This window comes from Thrips palmi, unplaced genomic scaffold (assembly GCF_012932325.1).
Source record: "Thrips palmi isolate BJ-2018 unplaced genomic scaffold, TpBJ-2018v1 HiC_scaffold_8, whole genome shotgun sequence".
Lineage (NCBI taxonomy): Eukaryota > Metazoa > Arthropoda > Insecta > Thysanoptera > Thripidae > Thrips > Thrips palmi.
This window is the reverse complement of record NW_023144635.1, coordinates 9536398-9559935: the sequence shown is the minus strand read 5'-3', so window position 1 is coordinate 9559935 and position 23538 is coordinate 9536398. Positions and strand designations below refer to the sequence as shown.

The following is a 23538-nucleotide window of genomic DNA, read 5'->3' as shown; positions in this document are numbered from 1 at the left end:
CCGTCGCACTCATGGGGTGTGCGAGAGAAACGAGGACTCCTCGGAGTCGCTCTGCAGTGCGACCCGCTCCGCGCTCCGCTCGCCGCGGCGGCGCTGCGGCGGTGGCAGGGCGCCCGCCGAGTCGAGCATAGGCAACCCGCTCGCCAGCCCGTCGCGGCGGGTGGCCTATGCTCCGCACGGCGGGCGCTCTGGCTCGGACCCTCTCTCTCTCAGAGACGGTCCCTCCCTACCCTGGCACGGTAGTTAGAGACCCGTCTTCCGAGAATAAAAATAGATTCATTATTGAGAGCGATAGTTCGGCAACTGACCGACCAGCGGACCGACCCTGAGATGAGTAACGACGCTGGCGACACGTCGCACCATTGATGCCACACACACACACACTCACGCACACACAGTGGAGCCGCCGAGTCACCATGGCTATTATTTCTGCCCTCTATTCATCATGCTGGGCATCGCCGGGCGTTGGACGGCGGCGGTGGGTGGATTTCGGTGACCGGGATGCAACGGTCGCGCCGAGGCCCGAGCCGGCTCGGCCATGTCACGCTGCTGGCCAGCCATTCCCAGCCACGGCCAGGCGGCCAGGCGGCGGCCAAAGGGTTCGGGACCAACTTGAAAAGCGCATTACCCTGCCGCAGGAGTTACTTGAACCAAGTTCGCGAAAAGGGGAAGGCCGGGGGCGAGACCCGCCCGGCTCGCTGGGCTCGCTGCGCGCGAAGAGCAGATCACCCTGTTGCTGCGATTCGGCGACTCGATGACTCGACCGGACAGGCAGGCTGGCAGCCAGGCAGGCAGGCCGGCAGGCAGACAGGCAGGCAGCCAGGCAGGCCGGTCTCAGATAAGTGTGGCCGTTTGGAAAGATTTCTCCCGAGTTGGCTGACAGGAGAAAGTAAGTGAGCGAAGAAAAGTTCTGTGCTGCTGTGTGAGGCGGGGGCGCGGGCCGGGGCGGCGCCGGGCGTTGGTCGGATAGTATCTCACATTCGGAAACCATCTGCAGCGAACGCCTGCCTTGTGTAAGGAATAAGGGGGGAATAGTTTCCACGACAGCCTCCACCGCCATCGCTCTTTCCTCCGACGATCGAACAGCGCGCGTGCGTGAGAGAGGGAGAGTGCGTTGAAGAGCGGCCTTCCGCTTTGCTTGACCGATTCGTAAACGCTTCCTGTTTACTTGGAACTCACAAGTGGCGGTCTGAGTGGAACAGGGCTGCCAGCACGGCCTCCACCGCCTCCTCCAGGACTCGGGCCCATCCTTGCGGCTATTTTTGCCTCGGCTTTCACCACGTGTCCTGCCACCACGCGTCCTGCCACCACGCGTCCTGCCACCACGCGTCCTGCCACCACGCGTCCTACCACCACGCGTCCTGCCACCACGTGACCCAGCCATAACGCGAAAGTCTCCTTCGACCGTCCCGGTGGCCGCAACCGCCAGACACCCAATGCAACTGAACGCGGCCGGGCCGATCACGTTTTGAAATGGAAGCCGAGAGTGCAGGCCTGTGCTCGCACGTGCCGCGAGGACGCAGTGTTGCGCAAGCGAGCGCCCCCCCCCCTTTTTCCTCCTCCCGGTCTGATTGCTTTCTCGGCAATCCCGCAGCCTTTCCGCATGGAAATGTTTGCAGAGCTCTTGCCCGGCGCCGAGCCCTTTTTCTCCCTCCTCCTTGTAAGAAAGGAGGGTGGCGTGCCAATCCAAACTATCAAATAGCCGGGCCGGCCGGATCGGCGGAAGGGATGCATTCCAGGGCGGGACGGCCTGGCCAGGCCAGCGCAATGGTCCACTTTGGCACCCAGAGCAGCCATCAGGCAGCCTTCGCGCCGCAGTGGCGGGAACGACCTGTGAGGGAGAGAGAGAGAGAGAGAGAGAGAGAGAGAGAGAGCAGACCTTGTTATGTCTTGGAAATCTGGCTGCGAGTGCGCCGGTCCACTGAATCCGCCGGCAGCCAGTTTAATAAGGTGCGTAACGGAATGACGCAAATGAGGGTTGCGCTGCTCGGCTGCCTCACCGCGCGACGCGGTGCCACGCGCTGCGACGCGGTGCACGGTGCGCCTGGCCACGGCCTGGCAGCGGTGTTGCTGTGCCATTTCGCACGAGAGAAGTTTTTTTCCCGCCGCTGGGCCGGAAACAATGATTTAAAAAAATATTGCAACTTTCTGACACCTAATGGAGCAAGGTGATACTGAGCCGTGCTGCATGGGTTTGGACGCTGTGCCTTCGGAGCGCCAGGGCGTTGGGTTGGGTCTGGGTACCCCGGATTTGGTAAAACTTGGAAACTTGAAACTTGGGGCGTGTACTCACATCGCCTCACCTCGCCCCAAAGCCGAAACCCCGAAACCCCGGAACCCATTTCCTGGCCGTGTAGGAGGCGAACTGTACCCGTCGGCGCAGAGTACCCCCGGGTGCACAACGCCTAGGGCCATAGTACCCTGGGGTACATGACGACTAGGTTCAATGTACCCAGGGGTACAAAGCGCCTAGGTGCCAGGCGAATTGTACCCCGGGTACAATGCGGCTAGGCGAAATGTACCCCGGGGTACATTTTGCCTAGGCTTATTGTATCCCCCGCCGGCCGGAGGAGGATGCACGTCGCCTGGGCGCAATGCATCCCCCCCGGATACAAAGAGCCTAGGCGAGGAGTATCCCCTCGGCCGGCCGGAGAGGGATACAAAAAGCCTAGGCGCAATGCACCCCCCCCCCCCGGATAAAAAAATCAAAAAAAAAAGAAGAAAAAGGGGGGCCCTTCTCCCACCTCCGAGATCGGAGGGCCGCCTGCAACTTCGGTGGATGGGGGGAAACCCGGGTGCTTTACAGGCGGCGACCCCGGGGGTTCTCGTCTGTATATGGGCCGGGCTTGAAGGGCGGGTTTGACAGTCTCTCTCTGCCTTGAGACCCTTTTGCTTTTCGCGGGGTGGTCTGTACCAAATGTACACCCGCTGTCCGGCGCTCTCTACCAAACATACAGCTTGTTTAAGGGCCAGCTTCAAAGGACTTATCATCTCCTCCCGACGAATCAAGGAGGACCCACCCGCGACCAATTACGGGTGGCGGGATTGACGGATCGAATACTCCGTCGCTCCAGTGCCGAGGCCAACCCGCCGAAGCGCAGTTGTTTTTTAGACACCCCAGCGGAGGGGCCCAGGTGAATGTGACTCTGACCACTACGCTATCAAGCTTGTACGTCTGGCGTCGTGTTGGACGAGGGGTTTTGAGTTGCAGTGGAAGGAAGCCAGTCGAAAAATGTAATGAAATGATGGGAGTCGATCCCAGGACCCTACTCCCGGGACCGCACGACTATAGCCGCTCGCCCCCACGGCCCATGATGAATGGAGCGGCGTGAGGCGGGGTCTTGACGCGACAGGAATGGACCGACCCGGTAAAAATTTCACAAGAATTTTGGGGAGTCGAACCGCCGACCTCAGCACGGAGAAGCGACGCCTCTACTCCCTAGACCACCACGGCACATGTAGTTGGTGGCTGAAGTCAGGGTTTTTTAACCCCAACTGGGCGGGGCAGTAAAATAAATGTTAATGTTTGTTAGGATTCGAACCCCCGACCCGGGGACTGTTCTACACGGCTCCGCTCTGGTGGCCTCAAACCGTTCCACAAAAGAAAGGAAATCAAAAAAAAATTTTTGAGATCCCGGTATTCGAACACCGCACTGTGCAAATTTCAGACTTCGATCGCATTTGCACAGTGCGGTGTTCGAATACCGGCATCTCAAATTTTTTTTCGTTTTCCCTTTTCTTTTGTGGAACGGTTCGAGGCCATCAGAGCGGAGCCGTGTAGAACAGTCCCAGACGTCGGGGGTTCGAATCCTAACAAACATTAATATTTAATTTTACTGCCTCGCCCAGTGTGGGTTTAAAAACCCTGACTTCAGCCAACGAATTGCATGTGCTGTGGTGGTCTAGGGAGTAGAGGCGTCGCTTCTCCGTGCTGAGGGCGGCGGTTCGACTCCCCAAACTTCTTGTGAAATTTTTTCCGGGGCGGTCCATTCCCGTCGCGTCAAGACCCCGCCTCACGCCGCTCCATTCATCATGGGGCCCTGGTGGGCGAGCGGCTATAGTCGTGCGGTCCCGGCAGTAGGGTCCTGGGATGACTCCCATCATTTTATTACATTTTTCGACTGGCTTCCTTCCACTGCAACTCAAACCCGTCGTCCAACACGACGCCAGACGTACAAGTTTGATAGCGTAGTGGTCAGAGTCACATTCACCTGGCCACTCCGCTGGGGGTCTAAAAAGAAATGCGCTTCGGCGGGTTGGCCTCGGCACTGGAGCGACGGAGTATTCGATCCGTCAATCCAGCCACCCGTAATTGGTCGCGGGTGGGTCCTCCTTGATTCGTCGGGAGGAGATGATAAGTCCCTTTTAAGCTGGCCCTTAAACAAGCTGTATGTTTTGGGAGAGAGCGCCGGACAGCGGGTGTACATTTGGTACAGACCCCCCCGCGAAAAGCAAAGGCTCTCAAGGCAGAGAGAGACTGTCAAACCCCCCCTTCAAACCCGGCCCATAACAGATGAGAACCCCTGGGGTCGCCGCCTGTAAAGCACCGGTTCCCCCGATCCACCGAAGTTGCAGGCGGCCCTCCGATCTCGGAGGTGGGAGAAGGGCCCCCCTTTTTTCTTCTTTTTTTTTTGATTTTTATCCGGGGGGGGGGGGGGTGCATTGCGCCTAGGCTTTTTGTATCCCCCTCCGGCCGGCCGAGGGGATACTCCTCGCCTAGGCTCTTTGTATCCGGGGGGGAGCATTGCGCCTCGTGGGGGAGGCGGGGCGGGGCGCTCCGGGCCACGGCCGGAAATACACGCGGGAACTTGGCTTCGGTGCGGAGGTGGGCCGGCCGCCTGCACGGGAAACTGATGTGTATATTGTATGGCCCGGGCCGCTGCAGTTGGCGCGTGCGCTAAATATTGGAGCGACCTCTGCCGCGTTTCCGCCCCACTGCTTCCCACTCGCGTTGTTGCACTTGGCCGCCGAGCCGTAACCCAGCGGCAACCCGACGGCTCCACCAACCTGAAGCGCTCAGCCCCAAAGCACTCCACCGCTGCGCGCCCCACGCCCGCGCTGATGACATGGGCGGCAGGCCAGTCTACCCGCGGCCGTTGACTGATTCCGAGAGTCGTTTTCGTCGCTCTGTCTCTCTCGCACTCATGGGACGTCCCATAGAGGAGCGAGAGAGACACACAGCGACGAGAACGACTCTCGGAATGAGTCTGCAGACGGCCGGGCGGCGTGCTCGCCGTGTCCGCCTCCAGGGACGGCGGACTGTTGCCAGAGCGAGGGGGAAACGACTGAGAAATTTTGTGTACATCGGATAGGGATAACCCCGGGTAACCCCCGGATTACCTCCGGATTTCATCGAAAATTTTTTAGGATTCCATTGGATAACCCCGGATTACCTCAAAATTTTCTCGGATTACCCCGGATTACCTCAGAATTTTCCCCGGGTTACTTCGAAATTTTTGGTTATCCCGGGTAGCGGATAAACCAAATTTTCTGTACATCGGATAACCGAAGTCGTTTCCCCCTCGTGCCAGAGTGAGGCAATGCGGCCGGACACACTGTTGGTTCGAAAACACGTCCGCGGGTCCGTCGGCGGCCTCGGCGCTGCGCCGCCGCGGGCCTCGCCCCGAGCGCTGCACCCGCACGCCGTGTGGCGGTGGCGCCGATAAGCGACGCCGCCCGCCGCCGCTAAGCGCGGTCGCGTATCACCGCCACGGCGCGCCGCGGCGCCATCACGGCGGCAGGAATCGTTTCCGTCGCTCCGTCTCTCTCGCACCCGTACGGGACGCTCCGTGAGTGCGAGAGAGACGGAGCGACGGAAACGACTCTCGGAATCAGTCTGCGGCGGCAGGGAGTTTGGCCTCTACTGCCCGCGGCGGTGCGGTGGCGGTGCTCGACGCCGTGCTCTACCTAGAGCGCAACATGACGGCCAGCGCGGCGCGGCGCGGCGGTGCTGCGTCACGGGGGACTTTGTGTTGCGGGGGGCAAACAGAATGTATGATGGGGCCGAACCACCTGGGGACGGCGGCGGCGCGCCACCGCCGAGGAGGTTTCGTTGTTCACACACACGAGCTGAGCGAAGCGGGACCCTCGCACGCTCGCAAGAGCAAGCCGCCGCCACCCTGGCGGAGTGTGCGTCGACGGCGGGGACATCGCTTTGCTTCCGCGGACAGAGAGAGAGAGAGAGAGAGAGAGAGAGAGAGAGAGAGAGAGAAAAGGAGGAGAGAGAGAGAGAGAGAGAGAGAGAGACGCTTGCACGCAGACTGGTGAAGTGCGAGAGAGACAGTGGGTCACTTCCTTTGTGACCATTCCAGTAGGCAATCTCGCGAGAAAAATATTTTGTCGCACCGGTGACATGCACATGCTTGCAGCGACCCGGTCAGCAAACTGATCCACCGTTCCGTCGCACCTCCGTGGCACGAAGCCTCGCACGCACGACCATCGGAGTGAGACCGGGCGACGCGACGTGCGGGGTCGGTGTGTGCACACTGTCAGTCCCAGATCGGCCCCAGCCAGCGCGTCACGGTATTGACGGATGATTGAGTCGTCCAGGCGGCGGCAGGGGCGCACCCTGTCCTGGAGCGGTTTGAGAAATGGAGAAACGGAGCAAGGCGCGGTGCTCCAAATTTTGCAGTGTAGGGCTGTACTCCTTGCGCGGCGCCATTAATCCCGAGGCGTCGAATGCGAATGCCGGTCGAACTGCGCGACACAGTGCGCCAACTTCGCAGTGCCGTGCCACGCCGTGCCGTGCCGCGCCGTGCCGAACCATCCCACGCTCATTTTTCTTTCCGAGAGGATACTTTCAGCGCCATTCAGACGCGGCGGCAGCCGGTATGAAAAACGAAGGCGCGCCTGGCGGTTCCGCGCGCCGCCCGCCCCGCATGCCCGCCCGAGCGCGCCGAAGGACCACCGCTCGCCTTTTGAAGGCAGAGCGCCCAGCCGCAGCCCCTCCAGCACACTGATTCCGAGAGTCGTTTTCGTCGCTCTGTCTCTCTCTCCTTCTCTCTCTCTCTCTCTCTCTTTGCGCTCATGAGGGGTTCCGCACAGGTGCGAGAGACAGCGCGACGAAAACGACTCTCGGAACCAGCCCCCAAACCGCCATTGACTGTTGGGCGAGGTGGCGGCAAGGCCTCTTGACGTTTCACGAATCCGCTAACCGTTTCCTCCTTCTCTCTTTTGTTGCAGGTGAGTGTCTGCAGGGCGACGCGTGGGTCCGCGGAGGCGTGAGTGTGTGCAAGAGAGAAAGAAAGGGAGTGTCGGGCCGGGCGCCCTTCTGCCATTCCTAATTCAAGGCACACCGCACTTCCCTCTCCTGCTTCCGGGGCTCACTGCCCCACCTGGATGGGAGGGAGAGAGAGAGAGAGAGAGAGAGAGAGAGAGAGAGAGAGAGAGTCCCCGAAACCCAACGACGGGTGCGCGACATCGCAGTGGAGCACGTGGCATTCCTTTTTATTTTCATTCGCTGCTTATTCTCGGAATTTCCCTGCGCAACAACAACAACAACAACATCAACAACAACAACGTCAGCGACAACAGCAGCATAACGCTCCCGAGCGCCGACAAGCCAGTGAACACGATGCACGTCGCGTCGCCGCCCTCCGCCCCGGTGGCCTGCACGAGCACGGCCTGGGCTCGGCCTGGCCCCGGCCCACAGTGGGCCAGAAGGCCGGTGGAGGCGGTCAAAACCCCGGACGCGTTTTGAGGTCCAGAGTCGCTAAATGGGACTGGAACCGAACGTGTGACCCCACCAATGGATTGCTCTCCGAACGAGGAATCCATTGGTGGGGTCACACGCTCGATCTGAGGCCTGTTTAGCGACTCTGGAGCTCAAAACGCGCCTAGAGTTTTGGCCGCCTCCACCGGTCTTCTGGCCCACTGTGTGGCCACATCCCGGGCACGGCCTGGGCATGCATGGGCTCGGCATGGGCTGCATCTGGCGCTATAACGGCCGGATATAGGCTGGTCACGATTCCGGCACCCCACTGGCGGGGCGAGCGAGGCGAGCATCCTGCATGGCCAAGCGGCGCCAAGCGAGGCAGCAGCTCAGACGCTCTCGTCGCTCCGTCCCTCTCGCACCCATAGAGACGCCCCACGAGTGCGAGAGGGACAGAGTGACGAAAACGACTCTCGGAATCGGTCTGCTGGGCGGCCAGGCCGGGCGCACTCTCTATACTACCCGCTGCAGAATCTTTCTTTTTCACTTTGTCTCCAGTTTTCTCTCCGTTTTTCTGCATTCGGCTCACGCTCTCCCCTTACTAGTGCGGCATTTTCCCGGCGCTTGCCCTCCCGCCTGGACGGCCCACTGTTCCGGGGCCCCCGTTGTCCGCGTCGTCCGTCTGCCCGCCTCACTCGAAAATAAACCTCGCCGCTGCAAACCCTTCCCCTTCGCCCCGTAGTCCATGGTCTCGGTGCAGTCGGCTGATAAACCGACCTGTCAGAAGGGTGGGTCTCCTCCCTTCACTGGAAATACCCTGACCCTGAATCACCCAAGTGAGCGCGCTGTATGTCCACACCGTAACAACACGTTCAATATACCTCCGAACGCTGCTGCAAAGTCCGTCCGTCTGTCTGTCTGTCTGTCTGTCTGTCTGTCTGTCTGTCTGTCGGTGTTCGTGCCAGGCCGGCTGCGTTCTGTCGGCTGCTGACTTTTGTTTGTTCTCCAAATCCGGTCCACTCGATGGTCACGCGTAGGCTAAAAATGTAGCCAAACACCAAGCGCGCGCTGCTGCTGACTGACTGATTCCGAGAGTCGTTCTCGTCGCTGCCCCTCTCACGCACCGTTGCGGGGCGCCTGATGAGTGCGAGAGAGACAGAGCGACGAAAACGACCTCGGAATCAGCTTGCTGCCGCTGTGTCCTTTCCAGTTTGAAGGGAGCATCGCTCGACCGGAAAAAAAAAGGGCGAGGACAAATGAATGGTTCGGCCGCGAAAGCCGTCCTTGCTGCTGCGAATAATACTACTACACTAATAACAACGGAAGCTATTGGCAGCATCGAGGAAGAACGGAGCGGCCCGGAGCGGCCCCAGCCGGCAAACTAATTAACAGCCGCGATACACACTGCCATTGTGGCGGGGCTCTGTGTGTGTGTGTGTGTGTGTGTGTGTGTGTGGTGTGTGTGTGTGTGTGTGTGTGTGTGTTTTTGTGTGTGTGCGTGTGTACGCGGGAAGGGGCGGTTTTGATTCAATTAGAAACTCAATGCAGTGTGTGAACGTTTAGACTCCACTCTGTACGGGGGAGCGCACACAGAGCAGCGTGCGTGCCTTGCGTGTGTGAGAGAGAGAGAAAGAGAGAGAGGGAGGGAAGGAGGGAAGGGGAGAGGCGCTGGCTGTGATTTTGGAAAGACGAAGTCGGGAATAAATAATCATCCCTGGAAGCAGCATATCAGTCGACAGGTGCGGTGTGGGGCAGCAGCCGCTAGCAGGTGCGCCCCCCCCCCCCCCGCCCCTCGTATCCATCAGGGGAGCCAGCCGTCCGTAAACCAGGCAGCCTTAATTGCGACATGCGTCGGCCTGATTTATGAAGCCATCCCGCTGTACAGTGTAGTGTAGGCAGTGTAGGCCCCGCGTGCCGCCCACCCTTGCGGCCCGGCTGGGGCCCGCGGGCCGCGGGATCGGCGCGGTGCCGCGGGGAACGAACAGCGCTGCGCGCGTCGCGGCGGCCAGACAGCTGGAGCAAAGCGCCGCCGTCAGGATGTTAAATGCTGAAGCACTGTGGCTGTAGAGGCTTGGCTGGGCAAAGCAAAAGCGACACGAATAAGCACCAGCTGACTTAAAAAAAATCTTAAGTGTTTCTGCATGCGAATGGGAGAGTGGGAGAGCAAGGAGCGTGGCTAGGGACCCCTCCTTCTCTTTTCTCTCTCTCTCTCTCTCTCTCTCTCTCTCTCTCTCTCTCTCTCTCTCTCTCTCCCCCTCTCTCTCTCTCTCGCTCTCAGCACGGCGACGAGACGGCCTTGCTGCACGATGCTGTATTGGCCCCGCGTCCCGCTTCACTTATCTGCCGGGGGTGGCGGGGGCGGCGGGGGCGACGGGCGGTATGTAAAAGTTGCGGGCGGCCGACCCGAGCGCGCTGGCACGGGGCGGGCGGGCGGGGGCGGCGCGGGGGCCGGGGGGGGGCCGGGGGCGGCGCCGGGGGCGGCGCGGGGGGGCGCGGCCGGAGAGGCGGAAGCCATGAATATCCATAAGGGTGCGGCCCCTGTCTGCCCAGAGCCAGGCGTGGCCATCTAGGCCGTGCTTTCCTACGGGTTGAAAGGGGCGAAGCGGGCGAAGCACAGCAGCCCGGCTTTGAGGAGGGCGGGGCGGGGCGGGGGCACTGGAACGCTTAGGGCATTTTTCAGGCCGGATTTGGGGGGCCGTGCATCATAGTTAAAGCTGTTTCGAGAATGACTGCACTGCGAACACGGTGGCGCTACCGGCCACGCTAATTTCTTATGGCGCCTCCCCCCGGCCCCGGAATTAAAGTACTGCGTCGGGGGCCTCGACGGCGTCCTCGCTGGGCCACACCTGACGGCCGCGCCGAGGGCCGAGCCGCGCCCTGCCGCGAGCACGTCGCCGGGGATTACCCCGCGCGTTAACTCATTTATATCCTCGCTGGCTGCCCGCGCCTCGCGGCCGAGCCCCAAAGAGGCGGCCTCGCGTCACGCAGCCCGGCAGGCCGGCCGGGGCTTCCTGGGAAATTAAAACCTACAGCAGCAACGCGAGAGTTCATGTTGGTTTGATGGCGACCCGTTCCTTCCGTGCCTCACTGTTTGGAGACCCTGTGACGGAAAAAACGAACAGTGTGCAGGTGACCCCTTCTTCCGTGCCACGCTGTTAGCTGTGTATGGAAACACTGTGCTGAAAAAAAAACTACAGTGTGCAAGCCGGTCGCTATGGGCGCAGCGGGCTCCCTCCCGCAGAGTGGGGCCGGGCCAATTGTTTTTTAAGATTCAGGCCTGCGAGGCCGCGAGGCTCAGGTGGCGGCCGGGACGGCGGGGCGGCGCGACGGTGGGCCCGCTCGGCCGGCAAGTTTGCTTGCAAGTAGCAGTAAGGCGGATTAGGGGTGGTCGCGGGCCAGGCGGGGCGGGGCGGGGCGGGGCGGGGCGGGGCGGGGCGGGGCGGGGCGGGGCGGGGCGGGCGGGGCGGGGCGGGCGGGGCGGGGCGGGCGGGGAGGGGCGGGGCGGGTGGGGCGGGGCGGGGCGGGGCGGAACGACTTGGCGCGCATTATTACGACCTAGGCTGCTGCAACAAGGGCGCCCCCATCTCGCGCCTGCCTCTGACACTCGGGTTGCGTAAATGCAGCTCGACTGTTCCACCGCGCACGGAGAAAGGCGCGAGAAATACAACACTATTTAGCCCCATTTCTGCTCTTAGAACGCTATAAACCCTCGTCTGAAGAACTGTCTTCAGTCACTCGGGAAGTTCATACCTGTGCAACCAAATTTCCAAACTGTAACCAAATCTTTTATTTTCTGAGGGTCTTGTTCCGCCCCGTTCCCTGGTTCCCTTGTTTTATTTCCCGGTGCCCGCACCGAGCCACCGCACTCCAGCGAGCAGAAGTAACAACACAATCGGAGTTGTCGGTGCGTCGTCGGCGCGTGTTTCTCTTGGCGCGCGTGCCCCGCCCCGCCCCACCCCGCCACGCACGCGCACGAACACGGCCACGGATTACGCGCCAAAGTTGGCCGGAGTGAATTTGGCTTACGCGCCGAAAGAGGCCATTAAAAGCGACTTTTGTCGCGAACGTGCGCCATGGTGCCGGCCCGGGAACGTGTTGCCTCAGCGCGGCTGTAAATGTGCCGCCAAAAGAATAACGTCACTCCACTCGCCCGGCCGGGGTTTCATTGTGGGCGCCGAGAGCCCGCCCCGCCCCGCCGCGCTCCGCCCCGCCCCGCCCCACCCGACGTTCCTCCGCTGTTTCAATTTCCCTTTTACAAGCGCCGTTATCCCGAAAGGCGAAAGGCGAGCTAGTTCCGGGAAGCACGTCGCATGAATATGCAGCAAGGAGGTCGCGGCACCGTCAGGCCACGCCACCGCGGCCACCACGCCAAGGAGGCCGTGGAGGCACGAGGCCCTTCGCGGCCACGTCGCGACGGGGTCCGCTAGAGGTATTCCGAGTGGGGTGCTCCGTGTGGGGCAGTCCGCAAGGGGTAGTCCGCGTGAGGTATTCCCTTTGGAGTAGTCCGTGTGGGGTAGTCCTTGTAAGGTAGTCCCTGTGGGGTAGTCCCTGTGGGATTGTCCCTGTGGGGAAGTCTCTCTGGGGTAGTCCCCCTGGGGTAGACCCTGTGGGGAGGTCCCTGTGGGGTAGTCCCTGTGGGGTAGTCTGCGTGAGGTAGTCCGCGTGGGGTAGTCCGCGACAAGGTCGTCCACGTGAGGTCGTCCACGTGAGCGGCAATCCGTGAGGTAATGCGGGTGGCGCACTGCAGGGTAGTCGGCGCGCAGCCCGGCGCAGCCCGAAGCACCGCGGGGCCATTCCGAGAGGCAGATACGCGGTGCAGCGTCGCCGCAAACGGCGCACCCAGCCCCGCGAAGCATGCCGTATCCAGCGCAGCAAACTTTAGCGCGGCCGCCAAGCCGAGCCAGGCCGCGAGGCTGACGACGGACTGCCGCCACCGCAGCGCCCTCTCGCGACTTCTGCCGGAACTGCACTACATTGCACGGCCTGGCGGGCTGTGCGTGCGTGTGTGTGTGTGTGTGTGTGTGTGGTGCACATGTGTGTGTGAGTGTGTCACTGGCCTCGCCATCGAGGAGGGCACGGGGTCGACGACATCACCCGGCCTCCTGGTGCGCTATTTACAAATTCTCGTAATATGTCGCCGGGAGATGGCAACCCCACCACACCGCGGCGCGGCGGGCCGTCGGCGGGCCGTCGGAAGTGCGCTCTGTCCTCACAAACGGAGTCAATAAGAGCGGAATCCATGCCGTGGCCTCCGCGGAACAAGGAACACTCTGGAGTGCTCTTTACTTTGTCAATAAGGCCCTGTCGGCAGCGCCGCGTGCCGATACGATGTGAATGAGGTTTGCCGAGTGGGGCGTGGCGGGGCGTGGCGGGGCGCGGCGGAGGGAGGCACTTTTAGGGGGAAATTGAACATCATCCCGGGGAGCTTACAGGCGGCCGGCAAGGCGACCTGGCCCGGCCCACGTGGCGTCATCCGAGCGGATAAATAATTAAACGAAAATTTTATTCGATGTCAGAGAGAAAGCGGGTGAAACTGTGGGGCGGCGCGTGCACCGGCGGAGCGCAGTCGGCGCGGTGCGTCCGCTCGTGTGTACCGATAACTTTCCCCCGCGAACATCGAGACAACGAGTGTCGCTCTCGCGCCGAGAGGAAATGTTTGCAAAAAGTTCGACGACGCCGTCGTGCTCGCGCGCGCGTGCGCTCCAGTAGAGCCGCTTTCGTCGCTCTGTCTCTCTCGCACCCATACGGGACGCCCCACGAGTGCGAGAGAGACAGAGCGACGGAAGCGACTCTGCGGCGCCATCGTGCACCGCGTCCGCAATAACGACAAACTGCCTCCTAAGTGGCGGCAACTTCATTCGCTGAGGGGGCGGCGCAGCGATGTCGCGCGACGCGGCGCGATGCACGGGCGCGGAAAATATTGCGAGTCACTGCTGTGTCTGCCACAGCGCCATGTCAGTTTGGAAACGTCGTGTCTTCGGAGCGTAATTTCCTTCCTCGCGGGGAGAGCAGAGTGGCTGGGAAACGTCCTTGGCAGGAGATGGTGTTGATTCGAACAGCCTGGCATTTTTTTTTCTCGTTTTCGTGATGGTGCTTTTTTTCCTCACAGCGCACGCGCACGGCGCCAGTCCCATTGGCCCCGTTGTACCAGTGTACTAGTGTACCAGGCCGCCGGGCCGACAGGCAGTGCAGGGGCTGCTCTTTGTCCTCCCCGCCTGCAGACTGATTCCGAGAGTCGTTTTCGTCGCTCTGCCTCTCTCGCACTCATGGGGCGCCCCGTACAGGTGCGAGAGAGGCAGAGCGTCGAAAACGACTCTCGGAATCAGTCTATCTGGGCGCCGGGCTGCCTGGCTTCGGGCAGGGTCCGTTCTGTTTAGCTTTCCACCGCGTGCCTCTCCGGCTGCACCTGGATGCCTCCGGGCTCTCCCGGGCTCTCCCGCCAACACCGCCCCCGCTATCGGAAATCCCCCGTGTGCTGCAGCATGCAGTCCGCCAGGCCACACGGGGAGGTGAAGAGGGCAGGGGAGAGAGAGAGAGAGAGAGAGAGAGAGAGAGAGAGAGAGAGAGAGCCATGGCGCAGCGTGGCACAGCACGCCAATGTCGGTGTCCCCCTCAAAGGCCATGCTTTGGCGCCGTGGCCGTCTCTCTTTCTCTCTCTCTCTGTCAAATGGACTCGCTCGTTACAGTCCTCGTTCATCATCATCTCGTCGGTCTGCACGGCGCTGGCTGCAGCGCGGCGACTCAGTCGCTATCTCTCCAGAGCCCTCACAATGAATGAATCCATTGGATGTTTTCGATTCCGCGTCCCGAGCAGGCAGCATTGAGCAAGTGTGGACTGTGTGTGTGTGCCTGTGTGTGTGTGTGTGTGTGTGTGTGTGTGTGTGTACGTGTGTGCAGCTCGGTTCATCAGGCAGAGTCATTACTCAGCGCATTGCGTGTCCGTCGGTGCTCAAAGAGGAAAAAAGTGTCTTTTTTCGCGTTGAAAAAGTGGATCGTGATTTCGCTTGCTCATCCGTACGGCCTGCTCGGTCCTTTTCTCGCCCGTCCTCCTGAAGGGCTGATGGTGATTACCTGAGAGCACCCTGCCACGCCCCGCCCCGCCCCGCCACGGAAAGAATCACTGGGAAAGTTCGATCCACTTCTCTTTTATTTTTATTTTTTGTCCTCTCCTTTGTCGCCGCGCTTCATTTGTGACTTGAGCCACGTGCAGTCTGCCTCAGTGCACTCCAATGCACCCTCTCTCTGATTCTCTCTGTCTCTCTCACTCTCTCTCCCGACCGATGCGGGCGTGGTGGCCCAGGCCGTGGCGAGGGGCGGCTGGGAAAGTTGTGCAATTAATTCCAGAAGGGACGGTCGCGCCCCGCCGCCCGCCCCGCTCCGCCCCGCCCTCGGTGCGACCGTCCGGTCCAGGACCGCGAAGTGCCGCCGCTGGACCCCGCCGACGACCACCGCGCGCCTCGACAGTCACATTCCGAGTGAAGCGGTCGCTCCAGCGCCCTCGTCCCTGGGGAGCTGGAGGAGGGCAGGGAGAGGGGAGGGGGGAGGGAGGAGGGAGAGAGAGAGGGAGAGAGAGAGAGAGAGAGAGGAGAGAGAGGGGAGGGAGAGGAGGGGGAGGGGGGAGGGAGGGGGAGAGAGAGAGAGAGAGAGGGAGGGAGAGGGAGGGAGGGAGGGGGGAGGGAGCAGGGAGAGACAGAGGGGGAGACAATGTGCGTGTGTGTGTGGCGTGGGTGAGTGTGAGTGTCCTCGTCATCAGGAACCGCCACCCTAGGCTCAAACGTGTGCAAACAGACGGCGTGGATATTGGACCCTCTTAGCAGCGCAGGCAGTGTGTCAGACGGCGCGTCGTGCCGCGGCACCAGCGGCGGCGGCGGCAGTCCTCCAGGACGACATGACGGCTCCATCGCGCCGAGCTGAAAAACACGGGCAACAAGTGTCCGCGTCCACGCAGGCCCCGAAAGAATGAAGTGTGCTCCACGCCCCGCATGCAAAACCGGCCACGCGCCAAGGACCGCCCCCCTGCGACGCTCTGCGACGCCCTGCGAGCTGCGAGGACCGCGCCGTGTCCGCGGCCGGGTCGCTCAGTCGGGGCGCTCTGTCGGGGCGCGGCGCAGCGAGCCGTGAAGCGACGCGGCGCGGCGTGGAGTGGAGTCGACGCGAACAAGGCGAACATGGCCAGGACCAGCACTGCCGCCGCCGTCAGGATATTTCTGTTCGATTTTTCCGGACCGGTCCACCGATTTCTCATACTCGCTCCGCTGGCGACACCGCCGTCAACACGGAGACAAGTCGGTGTAGGTAACGGGGGGTAGAGAGGGAGGGGACGTGCGAGCGAGGGAGGGGGACAGCACTGCACAGTGGGCCAGAAGATCCGTGGAGGCGGTCAAAATCCCAGATGGGGCTCCCTCCAAAGTGAGCTCCAGAGTCGCTAAATGGGACTCGAACCGAACATGTGACCCCACCATTGGATTGCTCTCCAAACGAGGAATCCATTGGTGGGGTCACACGTTCGGTTTGAGTCCTGTTTAGCGACTCTGGAGCTCAAAACGCGTCAGAGTTTTAGGCCGCCTCCGCCGGGCTTCTGGCCACTGTGCTCTGTGCAGGGTTGGCCGACTCCAGACTGTACTCGGCCAGCGTGGAGACAGCGTCGGTGCGGTGCGGTCAGCCCGGCTGGGTCGGCCTCCGGCTCGGCCAAGACGGAGGCGGAGGCGGAGGGGCTTGAAGGACGACAGGGTGGTTACGCAAAGAGCGCTGTGCAAAATGAGGAAAGTGGTGAGGCGAGCAACAAGAGCAACAAGGATGGGGAGAGGGGGTCGTTGATCGAGTTTGCGCCGGCCGCGCCTCTCGCTACTGCTTTCCGACGAAAGAACGACGACGAGGAGGAGGAGGAGAAGGAGAAAGTGCAGCGAAAATAGCCGAAGCAGTTTATCATATTAGAGATTCGAATGTTTCGCCTTGAATTTAATAAAAGGCGCGCCAAAGTTTGCCCGCGCGGTTTCGTTGCCCTCCTTTTTTTTCCACCGCCGCGGGTAAACATATTTCTGCCGGGAGAACCCCGCTGCGCCGCCGCTGCGTCGAGGCCCCGGCCCGGCCCGCCCCGGCCGGGCGGCGAAAGGGAAACTTTGTGTTTGGCAAGGCCGCGCCGACTCGGGCCGGGCTCCACGTCGGCCACCATGTCGGCGGCGGGGAGGGCGGAGGGAACCGCCACGACAACCACCTGAAACCTGAAACACGGCTGCTTTCGTTCGTCTTGCAGGCGCGGCGCCAAGATGGACCAGCTGCAGATCCTGGACAACCTCCTGACCAACTACGACCGCCGCAGCACGCCGACCAACCACCTCAGTGAGTAGTGGGCCTTCTCGGGGAGGACGGCGGCCGGGGCGCCTGCGAACCCCAAGGTAGGCAACGCGCTGCGCAGGCCAGTGCCGCGGGTCTGCCTACCCTGAAGTTCACAGGCGGCGCACCAGGACGCCTGCGAACCCCAAGGTAGGCAACGCGTCGCGCAGGCCGGTGCCGCGGGTCTGCCTACCCTGTCTTTCGCAGGCGCTCCAGGCCCGGCGCGCCGCTGAAGCGTGCTGAAGCGTGCTGTGCCAGAGCTGCCAAAGGTGGCCGGGAAGTAGCAGACGGTCTGCGCGGGATTGGCTGCCCGCTGTCACGGCCAATCGCTCCGCCACTGCCAAGCCTCGGCCAAGCCACGGCCCCGCAAGTTGGTGGCTTGGATGTTGAGCGGAAGCTAGCGGAAGGTGTAGGGGCTGGTGGCGACGCTCCAACAGTCCCCAGCAGCCCCGCAGTGACCGCAACTCGCAGTAACGAAAGTCTTCTCGCTGATTCCAGACAACGCCACCAAAGTGGTCTGCGAGCTCTACATTCGGAGTTTCGGCTCCATCAGTCCTGCTACCATGGTGAGTTGTTGTGGAGTGGGGGGGGGGCGCTGAGAGTCTAATTAAATTGCGCCTCCACCGGGAAAAAAAACAATCACGTCCTTTCCCGCTTCCTCCAGGACTACGAAGTGGACTTGTACCTCCGGCAGAAGTGGCAGGACGAGCGCTTCAAGCACCCCGAGATCACGGAGGCCCTGGACCTCAACGACCCCAACCTGGTGAAGGCCATCTGGAAGCCCGAGGTGTACTTCCCGAACGCCAAGCACGCCGAGTTCCAGTTCGTGACGGTGCCCAACGTGCTGGTGCGCATCAACCCGGACGGCGAGATCCTCTACATGCTGAGGTGAGCCGGGCCTGATACGAGGCCCCGCCAGGGCCCCGCCAGCCCCGCCCGTCTTGTCAATGCTAACACCCGTTTCCGGCGGCCGCTCGGCGCGCCGATCTCCTCCCGATCGCAAGTTGCGTAAACTTGCGCCGAGGGGAGAAAAGAAATGAAAAGGAGGAGGGCAGGAAAGTTTGGCCTTGGCAACGAGCGATCCCCGAGCCCCGTGCCCGCCGCCCCGAGCTTAAATCCGCCCCGCGAGCGGTCCGTGCTCGGGCCCGCGGCCGGCCAGGATTTGCCTCCCCTTTGAAGGAGTTTTACGATTAAGACGAATTCTTATCTCGGTCGTGTTCGCGGCGTGTTTCAGGCTCAAGCTCACCTTCTCCTGCATGATGGACCTCTCCAAGTTCCCGCTGGACAGCCAGGTCTGCACCATGGAGGTCGCCAGCTGTACGTATCCATCCTCAGAAACGCGCGAGAAGGAAAACTCTTAGACTCGGACGACTTTTGCTGAATTTCCCGCAAATCCTTTTCAGTCTCCAAGACGACCGAGGAGCTCCGGCTGGAGTGGAAGTCTGTGAATCCCGTCCTCATGGGCCGAGGCCTACGCATGCCCCAGTTCGAGATCGTCAAGATCGAGGCCAGCGATTGCCAAGAATCGTTCCAAATAGGTTCGTAAATACGGCCCTCCGCGCCATCAGCGTCACAGTCCATGCCGAGATGCTGACAAATCGGACGATTAAGCGCGGGCTGCACCGGAAAAAAACTGACGAAAAAGAAGATGGAGGCTCATGGCTGTTTTTTCCTGCAGGGAACTACAGCTGCCTGGTGGCCTCGTTCTTCCTGTCGCGGTCCGTGGGCTTCCACCTGGTGCAGAGCTACCTGCCCACCATCCTCATCGTCGTCATCTCCTGGGTGTCCTTCTGGATGGACGTGGACTCGGTGCCGGGCCGCACCACGCTGGGCGTCACCACACTGCTGGCCGTGTCCTCGCAGTCCTCGGGTCAGTCCGGCCGCCACCCTCATTCCGAGAGTCGTTCTCGTCGCTCTGTCTCCCTCGCACTCGTGGCGCGTCCCGTCCAGGTGCGAGAGAGACAAGGCGACGAAAACGACTCTCGGAATGAGGCCGCTGCGGTGGCGGGTCCGGGGTTCCAGGCTTCCAGGCCAGCGACTCGCCAAGAAGACGCACTGCTTCTCCAAGTTCCGGATGTCAGCGCACTGTCATAAACAGCCGCGGCGTCGGCCATTAAATTTTGAAAGTCGTTTCGCGCATTACGCGCGCGTCTGCCCCGTCCCTGGAAACGAGAGAGAGACGCCGCGTTCGAGAGTCTCGCTCCATTTCGAGACTTCGGCGCTTTTCACCGCGGGCGATACAAAACGCGGCGACGCGGCGCTGAAATGCTGAAAGCGCGGTGGGTCTGAATCAGGAAATTGGAACCTTGGAGCCGGCGAGGCGAGCAGGCCGGGCCTGGCCAGGCGAGGCCGGGCCCGCGCGGCCCTACACTGCACAATGCGGCGCGGTAATACTCCGCTAATGAGTCCCCGACGGCCAGACGGCCACTAAAGCCTCTCGATGAATGGCCGCGTCCGTTGGCCGGGCCGTCCGGGCCGCCCGCCTCGGGACTCGTTTGACGGCCGCGTGAAAACGCCCCGCTGATTCCCGAAGCTTTCGCGTCGCTCCGTCTCTCTCGCACTCGCGGGCCGTCCCGTCAAGGTGCGAGAGAGACGGATGGCGCGCCGCCGCCGTCACCGCGCCGCTATCACGCGCCGCGATTTAAGCAATAATTCGGGGCGACGCCAAGGGTGGCCAGCCTCGGCAATCCGCCGCGGGGGGCTGCAGTCTCATTCCGAGAGTCGTTGTCGTCGCTCTGTCTCTCTCGCACCCACCCGAATGCGACAGAGGCAGCGACGAAAACGGCCCTCGGAATCAGTCTTCTGGCGTCGCTGTCGTCGCCGAATTCTCCATTCAGAAGGCGGCCGGCCTTTGCCGCTCGCGCTTAAGCCTGTTTCGCCCGTTTCCAGAGGGCGGCGGGTAATTAAGATTCCCGAATGGCAGTGGCGTGGCGCGGGGTAGCGACGCGGCGCGTGGACGCGGGGTATAGCGACGCGGGGTAGCGCCGCGGCGGAGCAACAGGCTGCAGGGGGCGCGCTGGAGGGAGACAGACTGTCGGGGACCTGTGGAGTGCGAGAGAGCCTCGCTGCCTGAGTACCTCTCACCTTCTGCTTTGTTCTGGCACAGGCATCCAGAGCGGGCTGCCGCAAGTGAGCTACGTGAAGGCCATCGACGTCTGGATGGGCACCTGCACAGGTGAGACTGAGCGCACTCGGAATGACGGCACAGTGGGCCAGAAGACCGGTGGAGGCGGCTAAAATTCTAGAGGTATTTTGAGCCGCGTCACCAAACAGGGCTCGAACCGAGCGGGTGACCCCACGAATGGATTCCTCGTTCGGAGAGCAATCCATTGGTGGGGTCACACGCTCGGTTCGAGTCCTGTTCAGTGGCTCTGGAGCTCAAAACGCGTCTAGAGTTTTGGCCACACCGGTCCTCTGGCTCACTGTGCGGGGTGGTCATCGTCGGCTTTCTTTCTCATTTTGCCTCTCTTGGTTGCAGCGTTCGTCTTCTGCGCCCTGCTCGAGTTCACCTTCGTCAACTACATGTTCCGCAAGCCGGCGCAGAGCGAGCGCCACAAGATGAAGCGCAAGAACCTGGCGGGCGCCGAGAACGGCGAGGCGGGCGGCAACGCCAAGGCGGCGGCGGACGGAGACATCCCGCCGGAAGCGGTGGGTGGCCGCGCCTGTCTCTCTCGCACCCATGGGGCGGCCCGTGGGGCCCGTGGGGGTGCGAGAGAGACAGCGCGAACGCTGAGCCGAGCCGCTCCGCAGGCATGACTGACGGCGCAGGCCGTGTTGCAGGTGGCGCTCACCTCGGCCGGGCTGCAGGCCCACCTGCACCACCACCGCATCGAGACCGAGCAGGAGGCCTTCGCGCGCCGCATCGACGAGATCTGCCGCGTCGGCTTCCCCGCCGTGTTCGCCGTCTTCAACGCCATGTACTGGTCCTACTACCTGCAGGCGTAAGGGCGGGGAGCGAACGGAGTCCTCGACTCGCCCGCCCTGCCTCGCCGGCCCGCGGCTGCCCCGCCCGCGGCCTTGCTGCCGGCCCGCAAGCGCCGACCAGTAGAACAAACTGGCCACGGGCCGATCTGCGGCGCGCGGACAAGAGTAGAGTGTGCGTGTATTTTTTTTCCTGGAGCGTTGCGAAAAGCGGCAACGCCCCTCGAGGGGGAGGCGGGCGGTGGCGCCTGCCGGCCAGACGCCGCCGCGGCAACCCCCTCGCCCTCTAGCGGACAAAAGTGGAACTGCAGGCCTCGCGCGCCAGCGATGGCCACCGCGACGCCTGCCCGCGCCTCAGCCCAGTGTTGCCCTGCCAGAGTTAATTTTCCCTTTAGCGTAGTCTTAGGCGAAACGACGACCAAAGAGATGGATAGGGGTTGTAGGGGGGCCAACTTGAGAGTGGAACCTCTAGCTGCCGGGCCGCTGGCCTCTGGTACAGCTCCCTGTTGTGATAAAACGGTTTTGGCGTTGGCTGTGTCGGCCTTTCCGGTGCGAGACTCTGAGACACTGCGTAATCCGGGACGACTATCAAAGTAGTCCTCGTGACCTCGCCCACCTCGCCACCGGACTCGGCCGCACACATGCCGTCTTGGGTTCAGAGGCCTTGCTCATCGGTGAGAATACAAAGACGTGTGATATTTGTAGAAAGCAGATTTCGAGTTTGTACATTCATTATTTAAAAAAAGTTATCTATATTACTCAAGTGGGTATTTTTGCATAAATGAGTTTGAGGTCCATTGGTGGCCACAAAAACCTTAAGTGTAAAAAAAATATTTAACAAATGTCATTACTTATGGAGGATCTGTATATTTTGATATTCTATGATTTTTTGTCTTGATGTGTAGTACTCATGTTTAATGGTTTCAAAGTAAGTAATGTGTCTCTTTAACTTAAGCTAAGTAGATGGATCAGTTCGATTAGATTTACAAAGGTGCCTTGAAAATCTTGCATCACGGAGCATAGGTTTGTTTCTTTGTTTAATTGTTCAATTGTTTGTTTGAAAATTTTATCTACATTGTACTTCTGAGTCATAAAAACAAAAGGACAAGTTTCATAGTGGAATGGCTAAATGCTAAAACATAAACATTTTAAACACATATTGTTTCTGTCAGTCTTCCTTCGTGATTGGAAAATAGTGCATACTGCCCCAGGGAAGACAAAACAAATACGCGCGAGAACGCGTGTCAGGCAAAACCGGCCAACACGACAAACGTCCAGTTATCGACGTCAAAACGGTGACAAAAAAAATGGGGAGCAAACCCGTGCGCTTCCCAGAAGCCACTTTGTCGTCATTTTGATGACAGCATCCAAAACAATAGATACTGAGGCGATTAGGATAGAGATTTTATTCTTTGGAATTCATTTTACGTTTGGAATTAGGACGCCCGGGGGCAAGCCTGGGGCCTCCCGCAAGCACTATAGTGAATTGCAACATCACTGGAAAGGAGGCTGCGACCCCCTTCCAGTGCAGTAGTTTATACTATCAATTAGAAATCGAGCACGAAAGCTCTTGTACATCTTGTGCATATTTTGAATTCGTTTACTAAGCATAAAACCCCGCATGTTTCACTCTACTACTACTTCTACTCTGCACGCCATTTCCGAAACAATTTAGTGACGACCAATTCACTATTAAAATTTAATGTTTCCTCCCCTGCACCAACCCATACCTAAACAGTTTCCCAGTGCCTTATACTCGCATCACTATTTACAAACCCACACCGAGTTTTTCCTCTCATTTCAAGACGATGGCGAGGCAGGCTAACGTAGAGCGTCGCGTCGCCTTCTGGATCCACCACTGCTTCGCTGTAGACACAAACTTGTTTTGAGGGCAGTAGTGGCCCCCACCGATGTACCGTAGTTCATTTACAGTCCTTTATGAATCCAGTGGCGCCTATTGCGCTGTCTTGTCGCCCCGTGTCTCGCACTGTTTTTTGTTTTTAATGTGCTTTATATGTTTTGAAGTGTAAATTGGTGAAATAAATTGTGGGTGGTCTTCCCTGGTGACTCATGTGAGTTGTCGAGGGAATCGTCATCCGCACGGCGGGTTTGCCGGAATGAGTCACAAAGCAGCCCATTGCCGATGACAACCTTGTGGTTGGTTACTCGCGACAATTTTCTTCTTTCCCTCTGTCATTCATCTCTTCTTAATCGTTAATTGTTGTACTTTTTGGGGATGCGGATAAACTGGGATTTCTTAGCTGTCTTTTGTGTTTTCTTAGCTGATAAGTGTTGTAAACAAAATCTGGATTTCCATGTGAAAAATCGTGTAAATAAAGTGTTTAAATAGTACTTTTTGTGCGTTTTCTCTTCCTCGGCCCCTCTCGTCCCTCTTCTCGATCAAACTCAGGGCCTGAGCATGTTAGGCAAGAGAGATGCCACTCTCAGGTCGAGCGGTAAAGGAACGCCGAGATGTTGTTGTGGGGCCGCATCGCATCGTGCCTTCCGGCGGACGATAGGGCGAAAAGTCTTTGACGTCTCTCGTAACGAAAGGTGCGCATGAGGCCTGTTTTCAAAAACCCCGGTATGCCTACTGGAAGAGGTGGGCCATTGTGGTCGAGACTGCGAATGCA

General features: G+C 60.4%; 1 protein-coding gene across 1 annotated transcript; it reads left to right on the top strand.

Moving 5' to 3' along the window:
- The first annotated feature begins 16910 nt into the window (after positions 1 to 16910).
- Positions 16911 to 23257, top strand: LOC117653713 (glycine receptor subunit alpha-2-like). The gene is made up of 9 exons (XM_034399562.1): positions 16911 to 16990; positions 17483 to 17550; positions 17649 to 17872; positions 18219 to 18301; positions 18388 to 18522; positions 18663 to 18854; positions 20091 to 20159; positions 20463 to 20632; positions 20765 to 23257. The coding sequence occupies exons 1-9, from the start codon at positions 16918 to 16920 to the stop codon at positions 20927 to 20929; spliced, it is 1179 nt and encodes a 392-aa protein (XP_034255453.1). The 5' UTR covers positions 16911 to 16917; the 3' UTR covers positions 20930 to 23257.
- The last annotated feature ends 281 nt before the right edge of the window (positions 23258 to 23538 follow it).

Excerpts from the sequence above, each read along its gene's own strand:
- LOC117653713 (XM_034399562.1), top strand. The coding sequence starts at position 16,918 with ATGGACCAGCTGCAGATCCTGGACAACCTCCTGACCAACTACGACCGC. Across the intron at positions 18,302-18,387 it reads CACCATGGAGGTCGCCAGCT|TCTCCAAGACGACCGAGGAG; the intron begins GTACGTATCCAT and ends AATCCTTTTCAG. Across the intron at positions 20,633-20,764 it reads GAGACATCCCGCCGGAAGCG|GTGGCGCTCACCTCGGCCGG; the intron begins GTGGGTGGCCGC and ends GCCGTGTTGCAG.